This window comes from Bombina bombina, chromosome 5 (assembly GCF_027579735.1).
Source record: "Bombina bombina isolate aBomBom1 chromosome 5, aBomBom1.pri, whole genome shotgun sequence".
In the NCBI taxonomy this organism is placed as follows: domain Eukaryota; kingdom Metazoa; phylum Chordata; class Amphibia; order Anura; family Bombinatoridae; genus Bombina; species Bombina bombina.
Window position 1 is genome coordinate 1,136,630,128 of NC_069503.1, and position 22,090 is coordinate 1,136,652,217.

Below are 22,090 nucleotides of genomic sequence, written 5' to 3' on the forward strand. Positions count from 1 at the left end.
AGCCGTTTAGAACTATAGCACTTAAATAATGTTATATAATTCTGCACTATGTGCAGAATTATATAACATTATTTTTAAGGTTTACTGTCCCTTTAAATATTTTAGAATACGAAGTTTAATTACGTGCAGTAAATAAGGTAGTATTTGTGTTTTATTTTATTAAAATCAGTGGGGGCTTTTTGGTTACTGATGCTTTGAAGGTTCTATACCGTCCCAGCAACTAAAGCCATTCCTTAAAGAAACACTTTTCCGGATTTGGGCCACATTGGATCAGGGTACTTGGAATTTCAGGGAGATTGCATTACATTTGCTGGCATCAGGGAGGCACTATTAGAATCAGGGAGACTCCCTGAACTTCAGGGAGAGTTGGGATGTCTGAAAACAGGACAAGAGTGCAATGACATCCTGAGTTAATAGATTTTGTTAGTGATAATGTATGCTTATATGTTTGTACTCTATGTCGATGGACATATATATATATTATGGCATGATTATGTTACTACTTTGAGAAATGTCATGTAGTTTCTTTTATGACCTCAATAAAAATATTATTTAAAACAATAAAAAATGACAAGCTGTTACATATCCTACTGGTGACCCTGTGGTACTTTGTGATGCGCAGTAGAAATACACGGTCAATGTCAAGCTTGACGCTGCCATGTTGGTACACCCGCCGTTATTTTCTGTATCGGTTCAATTATAGCTAAACCCTTTTAAAGACACTAGATTATGTCACACGTAAATATTAAGAGCTACACGTACACAATATCTATTAGCTTGCTAGATGCGGCAAGAAGATAAGATGACCTTTCAAACGTCTGTGTCGGACAATGGGTTAAAGGAAGCGCACCACAATGGCAGCTTTATCAAATACTGATTGGGTGTACCAAGATGGCGAAGCCAATCACACTGCTCTCCATGATCTAGAATAGCAAGATGGCCGCTGACGTTTCCGGAAGTGAGCAACCGGCTTTGACTGTAGGAGGAGCTGTGCGCGCGGCGTTTCCACTGTCTAGCGTGACAAGATGGCGGCGGCGTGTTTGGTGCTTCGGAGGTCGCTGCAGGGAGGGCTATTGCTTGGACCCCGGGTGGCCTGGCCTGTTGCACCTCAGGTGAGAGGTCTGGTGGAGAGTGATGTATGAGTGAGGCTCAAGCACCGGATGGGGAGCTGCTCCGCTTGGTACAAGGGTGACATGAAGGTCACGGTTAGAGGAGACCGGTCAAAAGTGCCTCAATAGGCGCGGGGCTTACAAGGGTGGCATTGGTACTACAGCCTGGGGGGAGTGCAGTATAGTGGGGAGCATCTGCCGCTGTGGTGTGCCCAGTGCCATTCTGTGTATATGGCATGTGTGGTAATGCTGGCCTTCATGTCAGGGAGCCATGAGAGTGTCAGTAACTTGTTATAGTTGCTTGTGTGTTTAGAGGCGTATATCTAAGGTCTGCCCCCCCCCTATATATATATATATATATATATATATATATATATATATATATAATCAGCTCATACGCACGTATGCTCACCTATAACTTGTCTATGTAATTGTCTGATACTGCTTATAGCCTCCAATCCATGTGTGATGTGAGGAATATGCTGTTTAATGCTTTACACTTATATATGACATATCTGTGTTCTGGTAGTCATGAGTGCTATAGCAATCTGCCTGTGTGAGGAAATGGTGTGTATACATGGGGTCGATTTATCAAGCTGCGGCACATATATGCGCCCCTGTCTGCAGCAGTTAGCTTCTGGCTGGCTGCATTCTGCTGGCGTAATTTAGCATTGCACTATAGTGATATTTTGCGCTTGCGTGCCATCTTGCCCGCGCATAGCCAATCACGTGCGGGCATGAGCTGTCAATCTCCCTGGTTGGACGAGACCGGGGAGTTTGAAATTCGCCACCTTAGAGGTGGTGAAAGGTTAGGAAAACGGTTGTCTGATGACCGCTGCTTGTTAAATACGGACTGCAGGATCTCTTGTGAGAACCTGCAGTCGTAGGGGGTCGAAAAGGCTTGTGAAGCCTTTGATAAATCGACCCCATAGGGTATAAATATCTTTTTGTGCAAATTGATTTATTATTTGTAGAGCGCTAACAGATTCCGCATCGCTATAAACTTATGCAAGGTAACATGTATAGTAATGAAGTGGGTAGAGGGCCCTTTCAAGAGTTACACTGTTGTAGTCGGCTCTCATGAAGATGATCTACAAACAGCTGTGGTCATAGGCTTACATGCTAAGGGACTTCAAAGGGATAACAAAGGAGGGGAGGAACTGAGGTTAGGAAAAGTTAGTGTAGGTTGTATGCATCCCTCAACAGTAGAGTCTTTAGGGAGCTGTTGAAGCTTTCAAAACTAGGTGAGTCTTGTGGAGCAAGGCAGAAAAGTTCATCAAGATAAGGGCCAGTCTGGAGACGTCCTCTAGACTGGAGTATGAGGTGGTAACGAAAGGAGGTTGTGAGCAGAGTGAAGGGGACGGGATGGAGAGTATCTGGAGACAAGGCCTTGTATGTCAGTCAGAATTTTGTGTTTAATCCTGGAGGCAAGAGGAAGCCAGTGAAGGGATTGGCAGAGAGGTGCTGCAGACGAACAGCGATGTGTAAGGAAGATGAGCCTGGTAGAGGCATTCATTTATGGATTGTAAAGGAGCTAGACGGCAGCTAGGGAGACTATGGAGTTGCAGTAGTCAAGGAGGGAAAGGATGAGTGGTTTAAAATCTTAGTTGTATCTTGAGTAAGGAAATGTCTAACTTTAGAGATGGTTTTAAGGTGGAAGCTGCAGGAATTGGCCAAACTCTAAATGTGAGGAGTGAAAGAAAGATCTTAGTCAAGTGTGACCCCAAAGACATCGGTAATGCTGGGTAGGGGTAATTTAGTTATCAACATGCTCACTTATTAAACATGTCAGAAGAAGGTGCTTGACATTGACACTTGGGCATCCTGTTTATTTTTTTAGATTGTATGCATATTGTATGCACTCTTTTATTATATGTGCATATTTACTGGTTGTATACTCATGTATATGAGGGATATACAGTTGTCATTGACTCCTTTTGGTAGCCTGCATGTTCTATAATTTTATTCTGCTTGTAACCATGCTGTATGCCATATCTCAAGTATCTGGTGATACTTTTGCATGTGTGATTAAAGAGAATGTATTGGTTGAACATATGTATCCTTGAGGTTTTTGTGGGGTTTGTGAATGTTGTCTCCAGATGTGTAGTCAGCATACATGAGGCAGACATGTTATAGGTGTGAAAATATATATATATATATATATATATATATATATATATATATATATATATATATATATATATATATATAACATGGAAGAGAACTGCACTCCAAGACCGGATCAGGTACACATCCTGTGACTCAGTAACATCCAGCCCTGGGTGCTAAATAGCACTCCAAAAAAGCTGTTATGTCACCAGAGCCACAGGCAGTTAACCCCAGTCCGGAATGGGTGCAAGAACCAAGGGAGATTACAAAAATATATATATAATCTGTAATCTTTATTCATAATATCAGTTTCACATTTTAAAGAATGTCGATGTTTCGGCCTATCCAGAGGCCTTCTTCAAGACAACTCATAATCTAAAAAGCATAAACATAAAATCACAATCGCAAAAAACTAAATACAAATGTACACCAGTGACAACCCTCCACCAGAGAAAAATTGCTACCTACCACCACCAAAAAATTTGATTATGGACAGAGCCCAATATAAGGACTCACATAATTAAAAGCCAGGGCAAAAATAAAACAAATAGAGAAATTAGCAAAAGCAAGAAAAAGAGAGTTAAAAAAATGAGACACAATGGCCCAGACACCAAATGGGCATAGCCTGAATATTCAGGTAATTTTATCAATGCTACCATCAGCAAAATAATCAAAGGAGACCAAGATATGTCAAACATAAGAGAGAGCCAGCAACAATCTGCCAATCGGGACAGCTAAGAACCCTCATAATAGTTAACCTAGGTAATATATGCAACCATGCAATTGTACCGGCCATTCATATAACCTATCATTAAAGGTAACCAAGATGAAGTGACACCAGTGACCTCAACATTATACATGTGCACATAATTAAAGAACAGAAGCGATGAGCAAGGAGGTCAGAGACCTAATATACGTATATATCAGAGGGGAACCGCATAGTCAAATTAGGCACTTAAAACCCGGCAACACACTAATCACATTTATAGCCTTTCATATAAAGAAAATGCGACAATCCTGATAATGGTAATTTAAAACTCCATATGCTCTACTCACCAAACAGTTAAAGGGACACTAAACCCAATTTTTTTTCTTTCGTGATTCAGATGCAGCATGCAATTTTAAGCAATTTTCTAATTTACTCCTATTATCATATTTTCTTTGTTCTCTTGCTATAAAGCAGGAATGTGATGCATAGGAGCCGGCCCATTTTTGGTTGAGAACCTGGGTTATGCTTGCTTATTGGTGGGTAAATGTTATCCTCCAATAAGCAAGCGCTATCCATGGTGCTGAACCTAAAGTGGGCTGGCTGCTAAGATTAACATTCCTGCTTTTAAAATAAAGATAGCAAGAGAACAAAGAACAATTGATAATAGGAGTAAATTAGAAAGTTGCTTAAAATGTCATGCTCTATATGAATCCTGAAAGAAGACATTTGGGTTCAGTGTCCCTTTAATTTCTACAAACTAGTATCACAGCTTAAACCAACCTCCATAATGGCGACTACGTGCCAATCAGGGTTCATGCCATATAATCAAGAGCCGCAGTACTATCCATAACCTATCTTACCTGCAATAGTGCGTGCAGCACTGTTTAACGAACTTCCAATGCTTTTTAGATTGCGTTGTCTTGAAGGCCTCTGGATAGGCCGAAACGTCGACATTCTTTAAAATGTGAAACTGATATTATGAATAAAGATTAGATTATATAAAGTCCTGTGAGTGCCCTCCATCTACAGAGCTACTCTACATTCTAAACTGAGGATTGCACCCAGGCACAGGCAACACACGTGTGGAAGGAGTGCTAGGCCACCGGCTACATTATGTATGTATGTATGTGTGTATATATATATCTATCAAAATAACAAGAGTATTGCATTGAGCAATGATACTTTTTTATTGGACTAACTATACATTTATAAGTTGACAAGCTTTCGGAAGAGTTCCTTCCTTTATCAAGTCTGAAGCAATACTGACCAATTCAATGGAATTTACAGATTATATCTTAAAACACAGAATAGCTAAGGAGACAGAAAGTGCAGGGAGAGGAGGAGGTGTCGTAAAAATCATGAGTATTGCTCAATGCAATACTTCTTGTTATTTTGATATCTAAATCTCTGGACTAACATGGCTACTGCAATCAACGTGTATATATATATATATATATATATATATATATATATATTTTACACAACATTTAAATATGTTTGAATGTGTGTTTTTTGCTATTTTCTTTCTTTCACACTACTACTTCAAAGATTGTCCACTTTTCTGGTAGAATTGTATAGAATTGTGGAATATAAACTCTCTACGTCAATAATTCAGCTAGACATTTAACTCTATCTAAAAAAAATCCTCGGAATTGAGGCTTCTGTGGACGCAGTAATTGTATTTACTGATGGTGTTTGCTGCACGTGTTCCTTGTCTGAAGGTTCAGACCCTTGGGGTCCTGTGTATATCTAAAGTTTCTACGTTTATAATTTACTTTGTATTAGGGTTGCACTGATACCATTTTTTTTTAAGACTGAGTACAAGTACCGATACTTGTTTTCAAATACTCGCCGATACCAATTACCAATACTTTTTTTTAGTGTCATGTGACAGTTTACCAAGCACAATACAGACTAACTATTTAAGATTCCTTCTTTATAATTATGAAGGACTGTAACTCAAGAGACATGAAATAATAAAACCGTTTTATTTGTCACAAAGTTCACAGAACATGTTTATAAATTAAAAATATTACAATAAAATATATTAATAACAAATATAAAATTACAACCAACCAAAAGTGCAATACAGTAAAAAAATAGAACAGTGCACTGTTTAATCATGGGGAACAACACTATGGGCTAGATTACATTTGACTGGCAAGCTTTACCAATTATCTCATTACATGTCCTCCTCCATTAAAGTCTATGGAATTGGAAATGTGAACAGAGCATTGGTAAAGCTTACCAGTCAAATTTAATCTAAATCTAGTCCTATAATTGCAGGATGAGTGTTCATTGGAATTAACTTAATTTGTCCAACGGAGTACTCTTCCTGCAATTATATAATCTAAGGGTATGGATGTTCCTCAGAGTATAGTATGTTTTGAACATAATTGTGCAAGATGAGAACTAGCAGTAAAAAACGCAATCAAGCAATAAGAATAATTTTTCAAAAGTTAGTGGCAAGTTCTTTTTAAGGATCAGAACCGAAGCATCTCTGCATGTTCAGCTATTAGTCTGTTTTTGCTATCAGTAAGGAGGTTCGACTCCTAAGTTGAACAGTCTTTCACTTTCCACACTACTGCATGGGGCAGAAAGATATTTTTGGACCATTTTACCCAGTGCTGGAAATCTGTTTCTCAACTGCCCAGTACTTCAGGGGTTTGTCTGAACAAGGTACAGTGATCTCTCCTACAATAATACAAATAACAGCAATTTGTATTGGCAGAACAATAGTTAATAATTTTTAGTTTAGTCTCCACTCCAGCTTAAAATGAAATGAGAACATGCAGTTTGAAAAAACGTCACAAAATAGCATATGGGTAGGAAGTGGAGGTATCGGTTTAAGTATCGGTGCATTTACGAGTACAAGTACTGATGCAAATACTTGGTATCGATACCGATACTAGTATCGGTATCGGTGCAACCCTACTTTGTATATATATTGCGCCTTTGGTGGTCAGACCAGTCTCTTTGCAATTTTCTATTTTTTTGCCTCAGTTCTTCTTTCAACTTGTCAATATGGAACTTAAGTTTTTGATCAAGAGTTTCAAAGTCTTTGTGTGTGGTAAATTTATTTAATATACAGAAAAATATACACACAATAGGAAATTCGTGTCAAACTTCTCAAAACTGTATCTGTGTTACAGTAAATAGTATGTAAGAATTAATAAAGGATATGAGAAGCGCTCTAACCATAGGCTGAAGACACTAGGATTATTCAATATTAATATGTATAAATTATTTCTCCCCTCTCGAAATATATCTAAGTGGATCAGAATATATATAGATAAATTGATAAAGTACTATAAATATTATAGCCAATATATCATATATCTGTTAGGTATAAAAGTATTAGTTCTAAAACATAAATGGAAAACAACCAGCATAGATTATGCCAACAGTCCACTACTTAATTGTAGCGGATACATATGTCACAAAAAACACTAGAAAATACTAATAAAAACTATTTTATTCTAAACTCAATTTCAATCAATAAAAACAGTAAAAATGTAGGTAATATTGTTCAACAGATTACATATAGTAAAGAGTGTGCGCTCTGCAATATCGGATATAAAAACAAAAACCTTTTAGATCGATTCTAGTGAATGACCGTCTACGTGTGGGTATGTCCCTGATAGTCACGTGTTCTCTACTGGCCAGTAGTATCCTTAGATTCCCGTTGTATACAATTCAAACTTAGCAACGGTTATCTATTATATTAGTTGAATTCTTCTTATAGCAAACTTATTTGTATCCAGTATGTGTAACAAATTGTAGCAGATGTAATATATCAGTTTAATGTTCCTAATAGGTCTGAAAACTCGATACTTTGTGTATAATTTGTTAGTCCAAATATAATACTGGTAACAGAAAATCCTTATTTTCCATAACCAAGTGCTATTGCAGACAATGACTTCTCAAAAAAGTGCCTTATTCTTTCATCCACCACTTATTCATGCCCCTATATGGCCAAATAGATCATTTATTACCTTGCCTTCCGATGGCACGCTTGATTCTGGCGTGTCTCCAGGTTGTCGGATCTTTCTTACGGCCAAATGGGTTAACACGGATTCCATAGTGGTTATTTCAGGCTGTGGTCTGCACCTTGTTTCAAGTTATACACTTATACACCTTTCAGGGATAGTTGTCAACTGAGATGTTCCTTGCAACAATATTGTTAAACATGTCAAGTTTGCAATCAGTACTTTGTTCTTAACTCATAGTTCACCAAAACAAATCTGAGTATGTGTCCATTATACTCATAGAAGGCATCTTGAAAAAGACTCAACAAGAGCTGAAACGCGTAGATTTGTTTTGTTGAACTATGAGTTAAGAACAAAGTACTGATTGCAAACTTGACATGTTTAACAATATTGTTGCAAGGAACATCTCAGTTGACAACTAAGGTGTATAAGTGTATAACTTGAAACAAGGTGCAGACCACAGCCTGAAATAACCACTATGGAATCCGTGTTAACCCATTTGGCCGTAAGAAAGATCTGACAACCTGGAGACACGCCAGAATCATCAAGCGTGCCATCGGAAGGCAAGGTAATAAAAGATCTATTTGGCCATATAGGGGCGTGAATAAGTGGTGGATGAAAGAATAAGGCACTTTTTGAGAAGTCATTGTCTGCAATAGCACTTGGTTGTGGAAAATAAGGACTTTCTGTTACCAGTATTATATTTGGACTAACAAATTATACACAAAGTATAGAGTTTTCAGACCTATTGGGAACATTAAACTGATATATTACATCTGCTACAATTTGTTACACATACTGGATACAAATAAGTTTGCTATAAGTAGAATTCAACTAATATAATAACCGTTGCTAAGTTTGAATTGTATACAACGGGAATCTAAGGATACTACTGGCCAGTAGAGAACACGTGACTATCAGGGATATACCCACACGTAGACGGTCATTCACTAGAACCGATCTAAAAGGTTTTTGTTTTTATATCTGATATTGCAGAGCGCGCACTCTTTACTATATGTAATTTGTTGGATATTACCTACATTTTTTACACATTGTTTTTATAGATTGAAATTGAGTTTAGAATAAAATAGTTTTTATTAGTATTTCCTAGTGTTTTTTGTGACATGTATCCGCTACAATTAAGTAGTGGACTGTTGGCATAATCTATTCTGGTTGTTTTCCATTTATGTTTTAGAAATAGTAATAGTAATAATAATAATACGCCAACAGATTACGCAGCGCTATACAAGTAATAGTAAAAGATTACAAGGGTGCATTACAAACACAAACAAACAAGTACAGTATTGGGGTACATTACAGTTGTAGGTGCAATAATGAGTTATACAAAAGGAAAGGCATGCAACTAATACTTTTATACCTAAGAGATATGATATATTGGCTATAATATTTATAGTACTTTATCAATTTATCTATATTATATTCTGATCCACTTATAGATATTTCTCCCCTCTCAAAATATAATTTATACATATTAATGTTGAATAATCCTAGTGTCTTCAGCCTATGGTTAGAGCGCTTCTCATATCCTTTATTAATTGGTAAATTTATTTGTTGGAATTTTAGTCATCTATTAACTTAGTTGTTCATACTGTTTCCTCTCGTATTCTAATGTGAGTTTCATTTAATATAAGGAGCATTGCGTGAGAATTTATTTTTAACATAGCTTTCTAGGCTAAAAACATCCCAAAAAGATTTGACTTTCTTCATTATTTTAGCAATGCTCTTAAAAGCTTCCTCAATGTTTGTGGCTTGTGGACAGACATTCCCCATATTAAAGGGACAGTCTAGGCCAAAATAAACTTTCATGATTAAGATAGAGCATGTCATTTTAAACAATTTTCCAATTTACTTTTATCACCAATTTGGCTTTGTTCTCTTGGTATTCTTAGTTGAAAGCTTAACCTAGGAGGTTAATATGCTAATTTCTTAGACCTTGAAGCCCACCTCTTTCAGATTGCATTTTAACAATTTTTCACCACTAGAGGGTGTTAGTTGACGTATTTCATATAGATAACACTGTGCTTGTGCACGAGAAGTTATCTGGGAGCAGGCACTGATTGGCTAGACTGCAAGTCTGTCAAAAGAACTGAAAAAAGGGGCAGTTTGCAGAGGCTTAGATACAAGATAATCACAGAGGTTAAAAGTATATTATTATAACTGTTGGTTATGCAAAACTGGGGAATGGGTAATAAAGGGATTATCTATCTTTTAAAATACAAATTCTGGTGTAGACTGTCCCTTTAAGAGTAAATACCCTTTAAGCTTCCTGTTTTTACATTTATCAGTCTATTGTAGAGGATAGGTAGCCCGCCATTTCTACCTATGCTCTATACCAACAGCCCAAATTCATAGGTGTGAATTAAATCACTGTAATTATAAGTAAAGGATTAGGGGATTTATGGCATTTAAGACAAGTGTTGAATTGAACACTAAATTAATTCAAAATAGTATTAAAAAGTTATAACACTTTTTTGAACAAATATGCGGACAGACAGGTCAAAAGACTAATAGGGGATATCGGGGATGGGTAACATCACAACCACCTCTTAATTCATGAACCCCAAATTAGATGTCTGATACATTAAAGTATGTAGCTATTCATGTTAGATTTTAAATATAAAACCCACTCGTAACTAGTTGTTATATGGTGTAAATATTTCATAGCAAGGCTAAAATAACAGCATATTAGTAGATTTGAAATGCAGTCTATCCACAGTTGCATGACCTACCGCCTTATCAGAAACTTCATACACGAAGAAAAGAGAAGCCAGGTCCTCTTTACAAATCAACAATTTATTCTGTGGTAGGGATGCAGGTTACAGGTACCTTCCCAACATTCTGACATGTTTCGCGCATGTGTTGCATGCGCTTCAACAGAGACTAGAAACTAGCTGCATTCACAAGTTGCTGCAGACGCAGGTATTTTGTACTAAAATATGAATGCACGGTTGAAAATCTTACATTCAGCTTTCTTGGTCTTATCTAACACAGGTGAGATCCCTCTCCCTAAATATGGAAATGGACAGAATTCAACCACTTCTCTAACACCTTAAAGGGACACTAAACCCAAAATTTATTTTTCATGATTTAAGTAGAGAATACAGACAACATTCCAATTTACGTCTATTCTCTAATTTGCTTCATTCTTTAGATATCCTTTGTTAAAGAAATAACAATGCACATGTGTGAACCAATCACACAAGGCATCTATGTGCAGCAACCAATTAGCAGCTACTGAGGCTATCTAGATATGCTTTTCAGCAAAGTATATCTAGAGAATGACGCACATTAGATAATAGGAGTAAATTAGAAAGAAAAATTTGGGTTTCGTGTCCCTTTAAGTGACTCATTTGAAATGTATCAAAATTCTTTATTTCAGAGGCCTGGTCTAGTTACGGTCTGCGATGCGGGATTGGAAATCTGAATACAAAATGTAAAGTGGTTAAACAGCCGGCAGCCGAGCCACCTTTTGATTCCAGTGTTTTCAGGGTCCTGTATCCCAAACTTGAAACCCACGATTTTCTTTCATGATTTAGAACATACCATTTTGGACAACTTTTTAATTTACTTCTTTCACATTGACTTCGTCTTGTTATCCTTTGAGGGTGTAACAGTGTTGTACTGGGAGCTAGCTGAACACAGGTAAGCCAATGAAAAGTCATACATGTGAAGCCACCATTCAGCAGCTAGCTCCCAGTAGTGCATTTTCTCCTAAGCCTACATAGGTTTGATTTTCAACAAAGAATACAAAGAGAAGGAAACTAATTAGATAATAGACGTTCGAAAGTTGTTTAAAATTGTAAGATTTATCTGAATCATTAAAGAAATTTGGGGTTTTATGTCCCTTGAAGCTGTTGGCCAGATTTGCTGAGTGATGAAGGTTCCAGCGATTAGAGATTCCTGCTGCTGTGATTCAGATGTTGCTACACACAAGATCTTCTACCCAACATACAGCATCTGGATGGTACAGCAGTTCTTTTGCTGTTTGCCTCATATTAATGGGTCTGAGTTCAGGATTGTAAATTATTTTTGCCTTCTTGGTTCTTGAGCCACTTGAATGTTTGGTGCTTGTGATTATTCTGCTGGAAGAAGATTCCTCTTGAGCTTCATGAATTAATGGCCATGAGCAGGTTCTCTTGCTGCATTTAGTATATTTGCCTAATCTATTCTTCGATTTTACCAAAAGGCCCAGTTCCTGTACAGGATGCTGCTGCCATTGCGTCTGTAGAGTCTGACTGTAAAACATTGTCCCACAGATTCGCTGAAGCTTTCATATTGCCTGTCAAAAATGCTACTTGTTTTTAACTTCCCCCATTTGAGTAGCTGCTCCTTTTTATTATGCTCCCATGCAGGAGTGTGCTGCAAAATATGATGTAGCTGACCTATGTACCATTACTCCTCTCCTTACCAATCCTGTTGGACACTAGCAAAAGAATATAGGAGATGCCTTGTCTCAGCATTGAGTCCTGGATGGTTTGTTTATAGTTAAGATAAGAATGTAAACCCCTGCACATATACTAATCTGTTCCCCAAAAACAGATACAAAGAATACAACAAGATGTGTATGTGCGCTAGACAGCTAAGGGATTAAAGATTATCAGACTAGTGTCTATATTGAATCCAACTGAATTGATAGTAATATCGAAAAATGAAAATAAAAACAAATTGAGAAGTATATAAAAAATTCAGACGTATATAAATAGGTAGTATATATATAACCAGTTATGCACATAGATATCAGTATCCACCTTATATTTGTAGATTTCTTGCACATTGAGAATTTGGCGATTTTATAGCGCTTGGATAATACAAATGTCATTTTACTTAAAGGGACACTCAGGTTAAATTAAATTTTCATGATTCAGATATAGCATGTAATTTTAAACAACTTTCCAATTTACTTCCATTAAAAAAATGTGCACAGTCTTTAATATTTACACTTTTTGAATCACCAGATCCTACTTAGCATGTGCAAGAATTCAGACTATACGTATATGCATTTGTGATTGGCTGATTGCTATCACATGGTACAAGGGGAGTGGAAATATACATAACTTTGAAATTTGTTATAAAAAAATCTACTACTCATTTGAAGTTCAGACTAAGTGCTATTGCATTGTCTTGTTATCTTTCATTTGTTGATTATGCAAATCTAATGTGTTGACTGGTCCTTTAAAGGTATATGTAAAGTCCTTGATATTTGTGTCCTTATCGTAGGTGTAGCAAACAGATACTATGTCATATATAGATACATTTCGTAGGCAAATTTATCCTAACAGATTGTAGCCCAAATATTTAGATAAGAGAGTCCAGTTGTATAAAATGGCGTTATGAAAGGCTTTATAACAGGTTATATTATCCTCAAAAGAGTACCACACTAAACGGACTGCTACACCTCTGTGTGGCTACCTTGATTCAGTTTGAAAACTTTCTGGGCGTTCAGCTGGGCACAGGTGTCTATGCAGCTCAGTTTAGTTGGTTTTCCGGGTTGATGACATCACTGTCTGCATACGCTACTAAGGGAAGTAGTTCCGTGACGTTTTTTGATATCCCTACTCTGCGCAGTGTTTTAGTAGGATCTTTTATAAGAGAAATCAAGTCCCTTTTTAAATCCGTTGCAATACTTCAACTGGGTGATGTGACTTCAAAGTCAGCAACTTCTATTCATACCATCGACGCGTTTCGCTGTTTTACACGGCTTTCTCAAGATCTTGAGAAAGCCGTGTAAAACGGCGAAACTCGTTGATAGTATGAATAGAAGTTGCTGACTTTGAAGTCACATCACCCAGTTAGGAAGTTTTATTTTTGTTAGTGTGTAGCACTGGCTAATTATATTAATGATGCATCCGCAATGGCTTAGTATTTTGGTATAGTTATAGTATAGGTGATGTATAGGCTATTTAAATGGATCATCTACAAAACATTTAAGCAAAGAAAAATCTAGTGTACACTGTCCCTTTAAGACTTAACTTCTCAGATGTTATGCATCTCTATATGGAATATCTCTTGCCTGTCTAGTGCCTACTGAAAGGAATTTGCTGGTCCCTGTTTTGTTTTGTTTTTTAAAAAAAACCTTTCCTTAAAGGGACATTAAACACTAAATAAATGCTAGATAGAATGATGCATTCAAGAAATGATTAGTCTGAGAATAACATGTAGATGTATTTTTTAAAGTTTCATTAGCTGTTTAGTGACAAAATAAGTGTAAAGTTTTAGTGTCTATAAAACACTGGGAGCTGCCATGTTGTAACTTAGGTTACCTTTTCTGCTGTGGCCAATTAGGGACAGTTATAAATAGGTCACTAGTGTGCAGCCAATGGCTGTGTGGAATATGTGTTCTGCACTTCCGTTTCCAACTGGAACTGATAAACCCACAATTTCCTAATGGAATTACAGGAAAAGGGACAAAATAAAGTATAAAAAGGTGCATTGCTCACATTAAAGGGACACTAAACCCTAAAGTTTTCTTTCATAGTTCAGATAGAGAATACAATTTTAAACATTCCAATTAACTTCAATGATCTCATTTGCTTAATACTTTAGATATCCCTGGTTGAAGAAATAGCAATGCATATGGGTATGCCAATCATACAAGGCATTTATGTGCAGCCACTAATCAGCAGCTACTGAGCCTATCTAGATATGCTTTTCAGCAAAGCATATAAAGTGAATGAAGCAAATTAGAAAGTTGTTTAAAATTGCATGTTTCTAAATCACAAGAGAGAAAAATTGGGTTTCATGTTCCTTTAACTCCTTAACCCTTTGAGTGCTAAGCTGAATTTAATCTCCTCCCCCCCCCCCCCCCCCCCGATCCCCAAGACTTATACCATTGGAAAGGTTATGCGTGGTGACGTCATTGCGCGTGACGTCACCACACGTAACGGGAAGCCCCGGAGATGCCTGTCACTATGCAGGCCCGATCGCCGGGGTAGGAGCGGGTGGGGGCCCCCAGATTGCAAAAAAGGTAGTTGAGTGCTAATGACGGCTCTGAGCCGTCATTAGCACTCAAATTAAAGAGTAAGAGCTTTGCAAAGGCTAGGAGGCAAGGTTAAATAAATATATTTATTGGTAATTAATGCAGGGACTTGGCAGATTTTATAATCGTATTACTAAAATTGCCATGTTATGTGTCTGCAGGAATAGGCTTTTTGTTTGTTTACAAATAAAGGGAAAACAATTATAACCTAGTTTCATTTGCTAGGGTAATATAAAGTAATACAGTAAATTAGGGCTGATGTTTCTAATAAATTGTGTGCTTTATAAGAAGCTCCTAAATGAACAAACGTTTGTGGTAAATGTTAGATACAGAAACACTTGTGAGCACTGGTATCTTTTGTTAATGTCAGTTATTGGGGTATCAGACATATATAAATATTTCACTAAATTTTAGAAATGTTCCTAAGCAAAAGGACCTGTGTTAACTATACTAGTCACTAAAAAGTACAAGCAACATCACATTTTCAAAATGCTAATTTTAAACATTTGTAGCCTCTCTTAAATCAGACTGCTATAAAAGCAAACAAAAAAACTCTCCACAGGGTAATATCAACATCTCCTATAAGCTCAGTATAACTATTTGATAAGAGCTTCACCGTTCCACTGGGCTGTTGTACTAAACTGCTATAAATCCAGCCTCCGCAGGCTTGCAGTAGCCACTCTGACATTCCCTCCCAGGCTGGAAAGGCTCAGTAGTCCCGTGTGTGGGGCAGCCCTCCTCCACAGCAAATAAACAAATGCCGATGTTAACCCCATGGATTCCAAAATAACTGCAGTGTATTGCACAGAAATACATTGCAGCAATCTTTTTTTTTTTTAGCCATAGGATGGGGGTTTAAAGGCAAGCAGTGAAGCCACTATAATCAGATATGCACGCAGAGGTGAGGAGGAACTGACTTGCAGTTGTAAAGGAATTTTATAGAGGAACGCTTCAGCTCTGTATCTGTAGGACCCAATCTTTCTGCAGACAGGCTGCTTTTTCTGCGATGACATTGCACATCTTAATTCTTACTATGTTCTGCCTTGGGGTCTATCCCTAAGGACGCATTTTGCACTTCCTGTTTGAAAATTGATGTTTAACTTAAAGGGACATAATACTCCTATGCTAAATCACTTGAAAGTGATGCAGCATAACTGTAAAAAGCTGACAGGAAAATATCACCTGAGCATCTCTATGTAAAAAGCTGACAGGAAAATATCACCTGAGCATCTCTATGTAAAAAGCTGACAGGAAAATATCACCTGAGCATCTCTATGTAAAAAGCTGACAGGAAAATATCACCTGAGCATCTCTATGTAAAAAGCTGACAGGAAAATATCACCTGAGCATCTCTATGTAAAAAGCTGACAGGAAAATATCACCTGAGCATCTCTATGTAAAAAGCTGACAGGAAAATATCACCTGAGCGCATCTATGTAAAAAGCTGACAGGAAAATATCACCTGAGCGCATCTATGTAAAAAGCTGACAGGAAAATATCACCTGAGCGCATCTATGTAAAAAGCTGACAGGAAAATATCACCTGAGCATCTCTATGTAAAAAGCTGACAGGAAAATATCACCTGAGCATCTCTATGTAAAAAGCTGACAGGAAAATATCACCTGAGCATCTCTATGTAAAAAGGGAAGTGCTTCATACTCTGTTCTCCCGTATAATTGAGGATAATGTTTTACTTTTCTCTTCTAGGCTAATATGTCGTTTGCCGCCATGTCCCGTGGCAGGAAGGTGGCTCTGTCCACATTAGGAGTCCTTATTGCTGGTGGTTCTGGCTTAGCACTTGCACTCCACAGATCTGTGAAAGCCAGCGAGCTAGAGCTGCACGCGCCAAGCTACCCCTGGAGTCACAGTGGCTTCCTGTCCTCATTGGATCATGCCAGGTAAGGAAGCCATTTGTAATGCAAATAAGCCTTGGTAAAAGGGACACACAACTTATGATTCAGAAGGAGCAGCAGTTTTAAGACACTTTCCCATTTACTTATTACATTATCAAATGTTTGTATTCACACTTTCTGAGAAACAAGCTCCTACTGAGCATGTGCACAAGCTCACAGATATATGTATACTGGCATGTGATTGACTGTCACATGATACGGGGGGGGGGGTCAGCAAAATGGGAGGGAAAAAATGTCAAAAATCTACTGCTTATTTGAAATTCTGAGTAGGTCTTATTATGCTCTTGTTTATTAGGCAGTTCTACTTACCTTAGCTTACCCTTACAGTAAAGGGGTTGCCCACATCACTGCTCTTCCGGTTAACCCAGCAGTGCTTTAAGAATTTTATTCTAGTTTCTAATTTTAGCTGTCCTTTCGAATAAGGATGCTAAAGTACCATAAAACATTTAGTTATGGCTATTTTATAGGAGTTACTAATCATTTTAAATTGTTTGTAAAGATGAGTTTATAAATATTTTTAATGGTTAAAATAATTGCTTATATAGCTTTTTACTTGTATTGGTAGTTGCATGACCCGTCCCTTTTATCAGTATCCTGGGTCATCCACTGCTATTGGATGTGATGGAGCAGATGAGCAGGCCGCACATTTCTTGTGCTGGTTGCGGGTGCACAAACAGAATGTATATATTATGTCTCCTCCTGCAGATTCAAGTAGTAAAGCGGCTCAAGCGAAACTGACACTTTAGCCGACAGCTTCAGTTCAGCTGGCTTCTCTCACACTCCTGCTTCTCTAGAGTAAAATATATATTTTTTTCCCACACCTCCCTCTTTGCTTTGATCTGACACTGTCTGGAGGGTAGAGATGGGGGCGATTTGTCACTTCTGATGGATAACGGCACATTTACAAATCCACAAACAGCGCTGCATAATATATAGGAATATCAGAGGTTCCACTAATGTCTCTCCCCAGCATAGTTGCACTGACACAGGACCTTTCCGAAGGGGTTTTAAATCACCCTCTCTCTACCCTCCAGACAGTGTAAGACCCACAAAAGTAAAGAGGGTAAGAGTGGAATACAGTCGGGTAGAAGCGGTGTGCAGATTTATACTTTACTGTAGAAAGACTGGAGCGTGAGAGAAGCCAGACGCTAAAAGAAATATGTAAAATGTGTCTAAGGTGTCGACTTTACTTGAGCTGTTTTATTGCTACTTTGTGAGCTATAAAGCAGTGCACATTATACCGTGCACTGCTTCGCTTGGTTGTCATGCATGACGTCACCACAGCGTACTGTTCATATGTGCGTGTCACAGGGGTGTTTGGCTGAAGTAAACGGCTGGACTGCACCTTCCATAAATGGCAAAACTCAGGGGGAGTTAGGATCAGAATAAACAAAAAAAATAATTGAAGGGGTTAATGGCACTTTGCAAGGAAACTGTTCTGAAGGTAATCTTTCAATGTGCCATAGTTATGTAAATAACACATATTGTTTTATGTCCCTTTAACCTGCTCTCTTCCTATAGTTTATTTTCAGACACGGAATTCTTCTTGTGAAAGTGAAACACGCTAAAATCTGTGCAAATCCGGATCTTAATGTGTTGCACTTTCACAAGAAGAAATCCGGCTCCAAAAATAGCCAGTTGCTGCTGGCGAATGCTGACCTTAACCAACTGAAACTCAAGTTAAGCCAAACTGAATATTTAAACCAACTGCTATTACAAAAAAATTAGCAGCTCTAATGGAAAAGATCCTGCAATAATCAGTGACTGTTATACCAATCAGTCAATGCAGTAGTAAAATAGACAGTTTTTAGGATTGTATGCTTTATCTGAATCATGAAGGAAATGTCCCTTTTTAATACAACCATAGACGTGTGCTATAAAGATTTTACAATCTGTCTTCATTTGTATTAGTCTGTGTGCGTGATTCACTGTGTTGTTTATACAGCCTACGGCGAGGGTACCAGGTATACAAGCAAGTGTGCGCTGCCTGCCATAGCATGGAGTACTTAGCTTTCAGAAACCTGATTGGTGTCACCCACACAGAAGCGGAGGCCAAGGCTCTGGCTGAAGAAGTAAGTCCCCTGTCTGAATATGCTGTATTATAGGTTTGTTCTGCAGCTGGTTTCAACAGAAAACTGACATTTATAGCATTTGTTTTTAATGGGACAGTAAAGTCAAACTGTCGTGATTAAAATAGAGCAGGGAATTTTAAAGAATTTTACAATTTACTTCTATTACCATATTTGCCTAATTCTCTTGGCATTGTTTGTTGAAGAGTAAAGAGCCTCAGAGGCAGCAATGCACTACTGGGAGCTAGCTGAACACATGTAGTGAGCCAATGACAAGAGGCATATATGCAGCCACCAGTCATCACCTAGCTCTCAATAGTGCATTGGTGCTCCTGAGTCTACCTTAGTATGCTCTTCAGCAAAGGATATCAAGAGAACAAAGTAAGTTTAATAGAAATTGAGAAGTTGTTTATGCAAATTTTCAGTTTGATTTGTACTTTACTGTCTCTTTAAACATAGTTGCATGTATGTGCTCCAGTCACTTGCTGTATCTTCGTTTGCAGTGGAATTAGGGTGTTCTGGGAGAGCAACTTTCATTACAATGTTTATTCGTTTATAGATATTTTTTATTTTATACCAAGTTTTGTTATGATATTGAGCCTTTTATTTTTGCAGTAAAATGTTCCCAAGCTCTCCTAGTCGACATATTAGACTTCATCAGCCATTTATCTACTGGTTCTATTAAATGCTTTGCACTAAATCATAAGGGATCTTAAGACCTACAATTTAATGCATCAAATAATTAAACCATTCTGTTTGTTCCCGTTTGGTTTTTGTCTCAAGTTAAAGGGGCAGTTTACTCAATGTTTCTACTTTTTAATTTATTCCCAATGATCCACTTTACCTGCTGGAGTGTATACAATTGTTTACAAGTATTTCCATTACCATTATATTGGCATTTGAAATAGTTGATTTAGCCTGTGGTATCCCCACACATCCTGAAAGTTTTTGGCCTTGAGGCCAAGCTGTATTAACACAGCCAGTAGAAGAAATTACACTCTGTGGGTTATAGAAGAGATAAGGTAATAAAATGTTAATTTCCCATTATCTCCAAGTATTGGTGATTGGTTTATGGACAAATATAAGATAGAAGCATTTATATGTACACGATGTGATACAGTAATGAGATCTGATTATACCTACAGATATAAGATAAAAACAAAATTTATGCTTACCTGATACATTTCTTTCTTTTGTGATGTACCGAGTCCACGGATTCATCCTTGTGGGATATTCTCCTTCCTGACAGGAAGTAGCAAAGAGAGCACCACAACAGAGCTGTATATATATAGCGCCCCCCTTAACTCCACCCCCCAGTCATTCGACCGAAGGCCAAGGAAGAAAAGGAGAAACTATAAGGTGCAGAGGTGACTGAAGTTTACTTAAAAAAATACTATCTGTCTTGAATAGACAGGGTGGGCCGTGGACTCGGTACATCACAAAAGAAAGAAATTTATCAGGTAAGCATAAATTTTGTTTTCTTTTGCATGATGTACAGAGTCCACGGATTCATCCTAACGTGTGGGATACCAATACCAAAGCTTTAGAACACGGATGAAGGGAGGGACAAGACAGGAACCTAAACGGAAGGCACCCACTGCTTGCAAAACCTTTCTCCCAAAAATAGCCTCCGAAGAAGCAAAAGTGTAAAATTTATAAAATTTTGAAAAGGTATGAAGCGACGACCAAGTCGCAGCCTTACAAATCTGTTCAACAGAAGCATCATTTTTAAAAGCCCATGTGGAAGCTACCGCTCTAGTAGAATGAGCTGTAATCCTTTCAGGAGGCTGCTGTCCAGCAGTCTCATAAGCCAAGCTGATGATGCTTTTCAGCCAAAAGGAAAGAGAAGTCGACGTAGCCTTTTGACCCCTACGCTTTCCAGAATAGACAACAAACAAAGAAGATGTTTGATGAAAAGCTTTGGTTGCCTGCAAATAAAATTTCAAAGCACGAACCACGTCCAAGTTGTGCAACAGACGTTCCTTCTTACAAGAAGGATTAGGACACAGAGAAGGAACAATTTCTTGATTGATATTCCTGTTAGTAACAACATTAGGTAGGAACCCAGGCTTGGTACGCAAAACCACCTTATCAGCATGGAACACAAGATAAGGAGAGTCACATTGTAATGCAGATAGTTCAGAAACTCTTTGAGCTGAAGAGATGGCAACTAGGAAAAAAACTTTCCAAGATAAAAGCTTAATATCTATGGAATGCATGGGTTCAAACGGAACCCCCTGAAGAACTCTAAGAACTAAATTTAGACTCCATGGCAGAGCAATAGGTTTAAACACAGGCTTAATTCTAACTAAAGCCTGACAAAAAGCCTGAGCGTCTGGAACATCTGCCAGACGCTTGTGCAACAAAATAGACCGAGCAGATATCTGTCCCTTTAGGGAACTAGCTGATAATCCTTTCTCCAATACCTCTTGGAGAAAAGACAAAATCCTAGGAATCCTGATTTTACTCCAGGAGAAGCCTTTAGATTTGCACCAAAAAAGATATTTACGCCATATCTTATGATAAATTTTCCTGGTAACAGGCTTTCGAGCCTGAATCAAGGTATTTATGACTGATTCAGAGAAACCCCGCTTTGATAGAATCAAGCGTTCAATCTCCAAGCAGTCAGTTGCAGAGAAATTAGATTTGGATGCTTGAATGGACCTTGAATCAGAAGGTCCTGTCTCAATGGCAGAGACCATGGTGGAAGGGATGACATGTCCACCAGGTCTGCATACCAAGTCCTGCGTGGCCACGCAGGCGCTATCGAAATCACTGATGCTCTCTCCTGTTTGATTCTGGCAATCAGACATGGAAGGAGAGGGAAAGGTGGAAACACATAAGCCAGGTTGAACGACCAGGGTACTGCTAGAGCATCTCAGTACAGCCTGAGGATCCCTTGACCAACCTGGAGCCGTAACGAGGAAGTTTGGGGTTCTGACGAGACGCCATCAGATCCAACTCTGGTGTGCCCCATAGCTGAACCAGCTGAGCAAACACCTCCGGATGGAGTTCCCACTCCCCCGGATGAAAAGTCTGACGAGTTAGAAAATCTGCCTCCCAGTTCTCTGCCTCTGCCCATTGGATTATCCTTGAGATCTCTATCATCGCTAAGGAACTTTGTTCCTCCCTGATGATTGATATAAGCCACAGTCGTGATGATGTCCGACTGAAACCTGATGAATCTGGCCGAAG

The 22,090-nt window shown here is 38.1% G+C and overlaps 1 protein-coding gene across 1 annotated transcript in view; it reads left to right on the forward strand.

Annotated features, from left to right (window-relative positions):
- The first annotated feature begins 960 nt into the window (after window positions 1–960).
- LOC128661188 (cytochrome c1, heme protein, mitochondrial) overlaps window positions 961–22,090 on the forward strand; it is a 76,682-nt gene continuing 55,552 nt past the window's right edge. Inside the window, exons 1-3 of the mRNA XM_053715431.1 lie at window positions 961–1,112; window positions 16,621–16,811; window positions 18,772–18,898. Of these exons, the coding sequence (XP_053571406.1) occupies window positions 1,026–1,112; window positions 16,621–16,811; window positions 18,772–18,898 (405 nt within the window). The 5' untranslated portion in view covers window positions 961–1,025. The remainder of the gene's footprint in view (window positions 1,113–16,620; window positions 16,812–18,771; window positions 18,899–22,090) is intronic.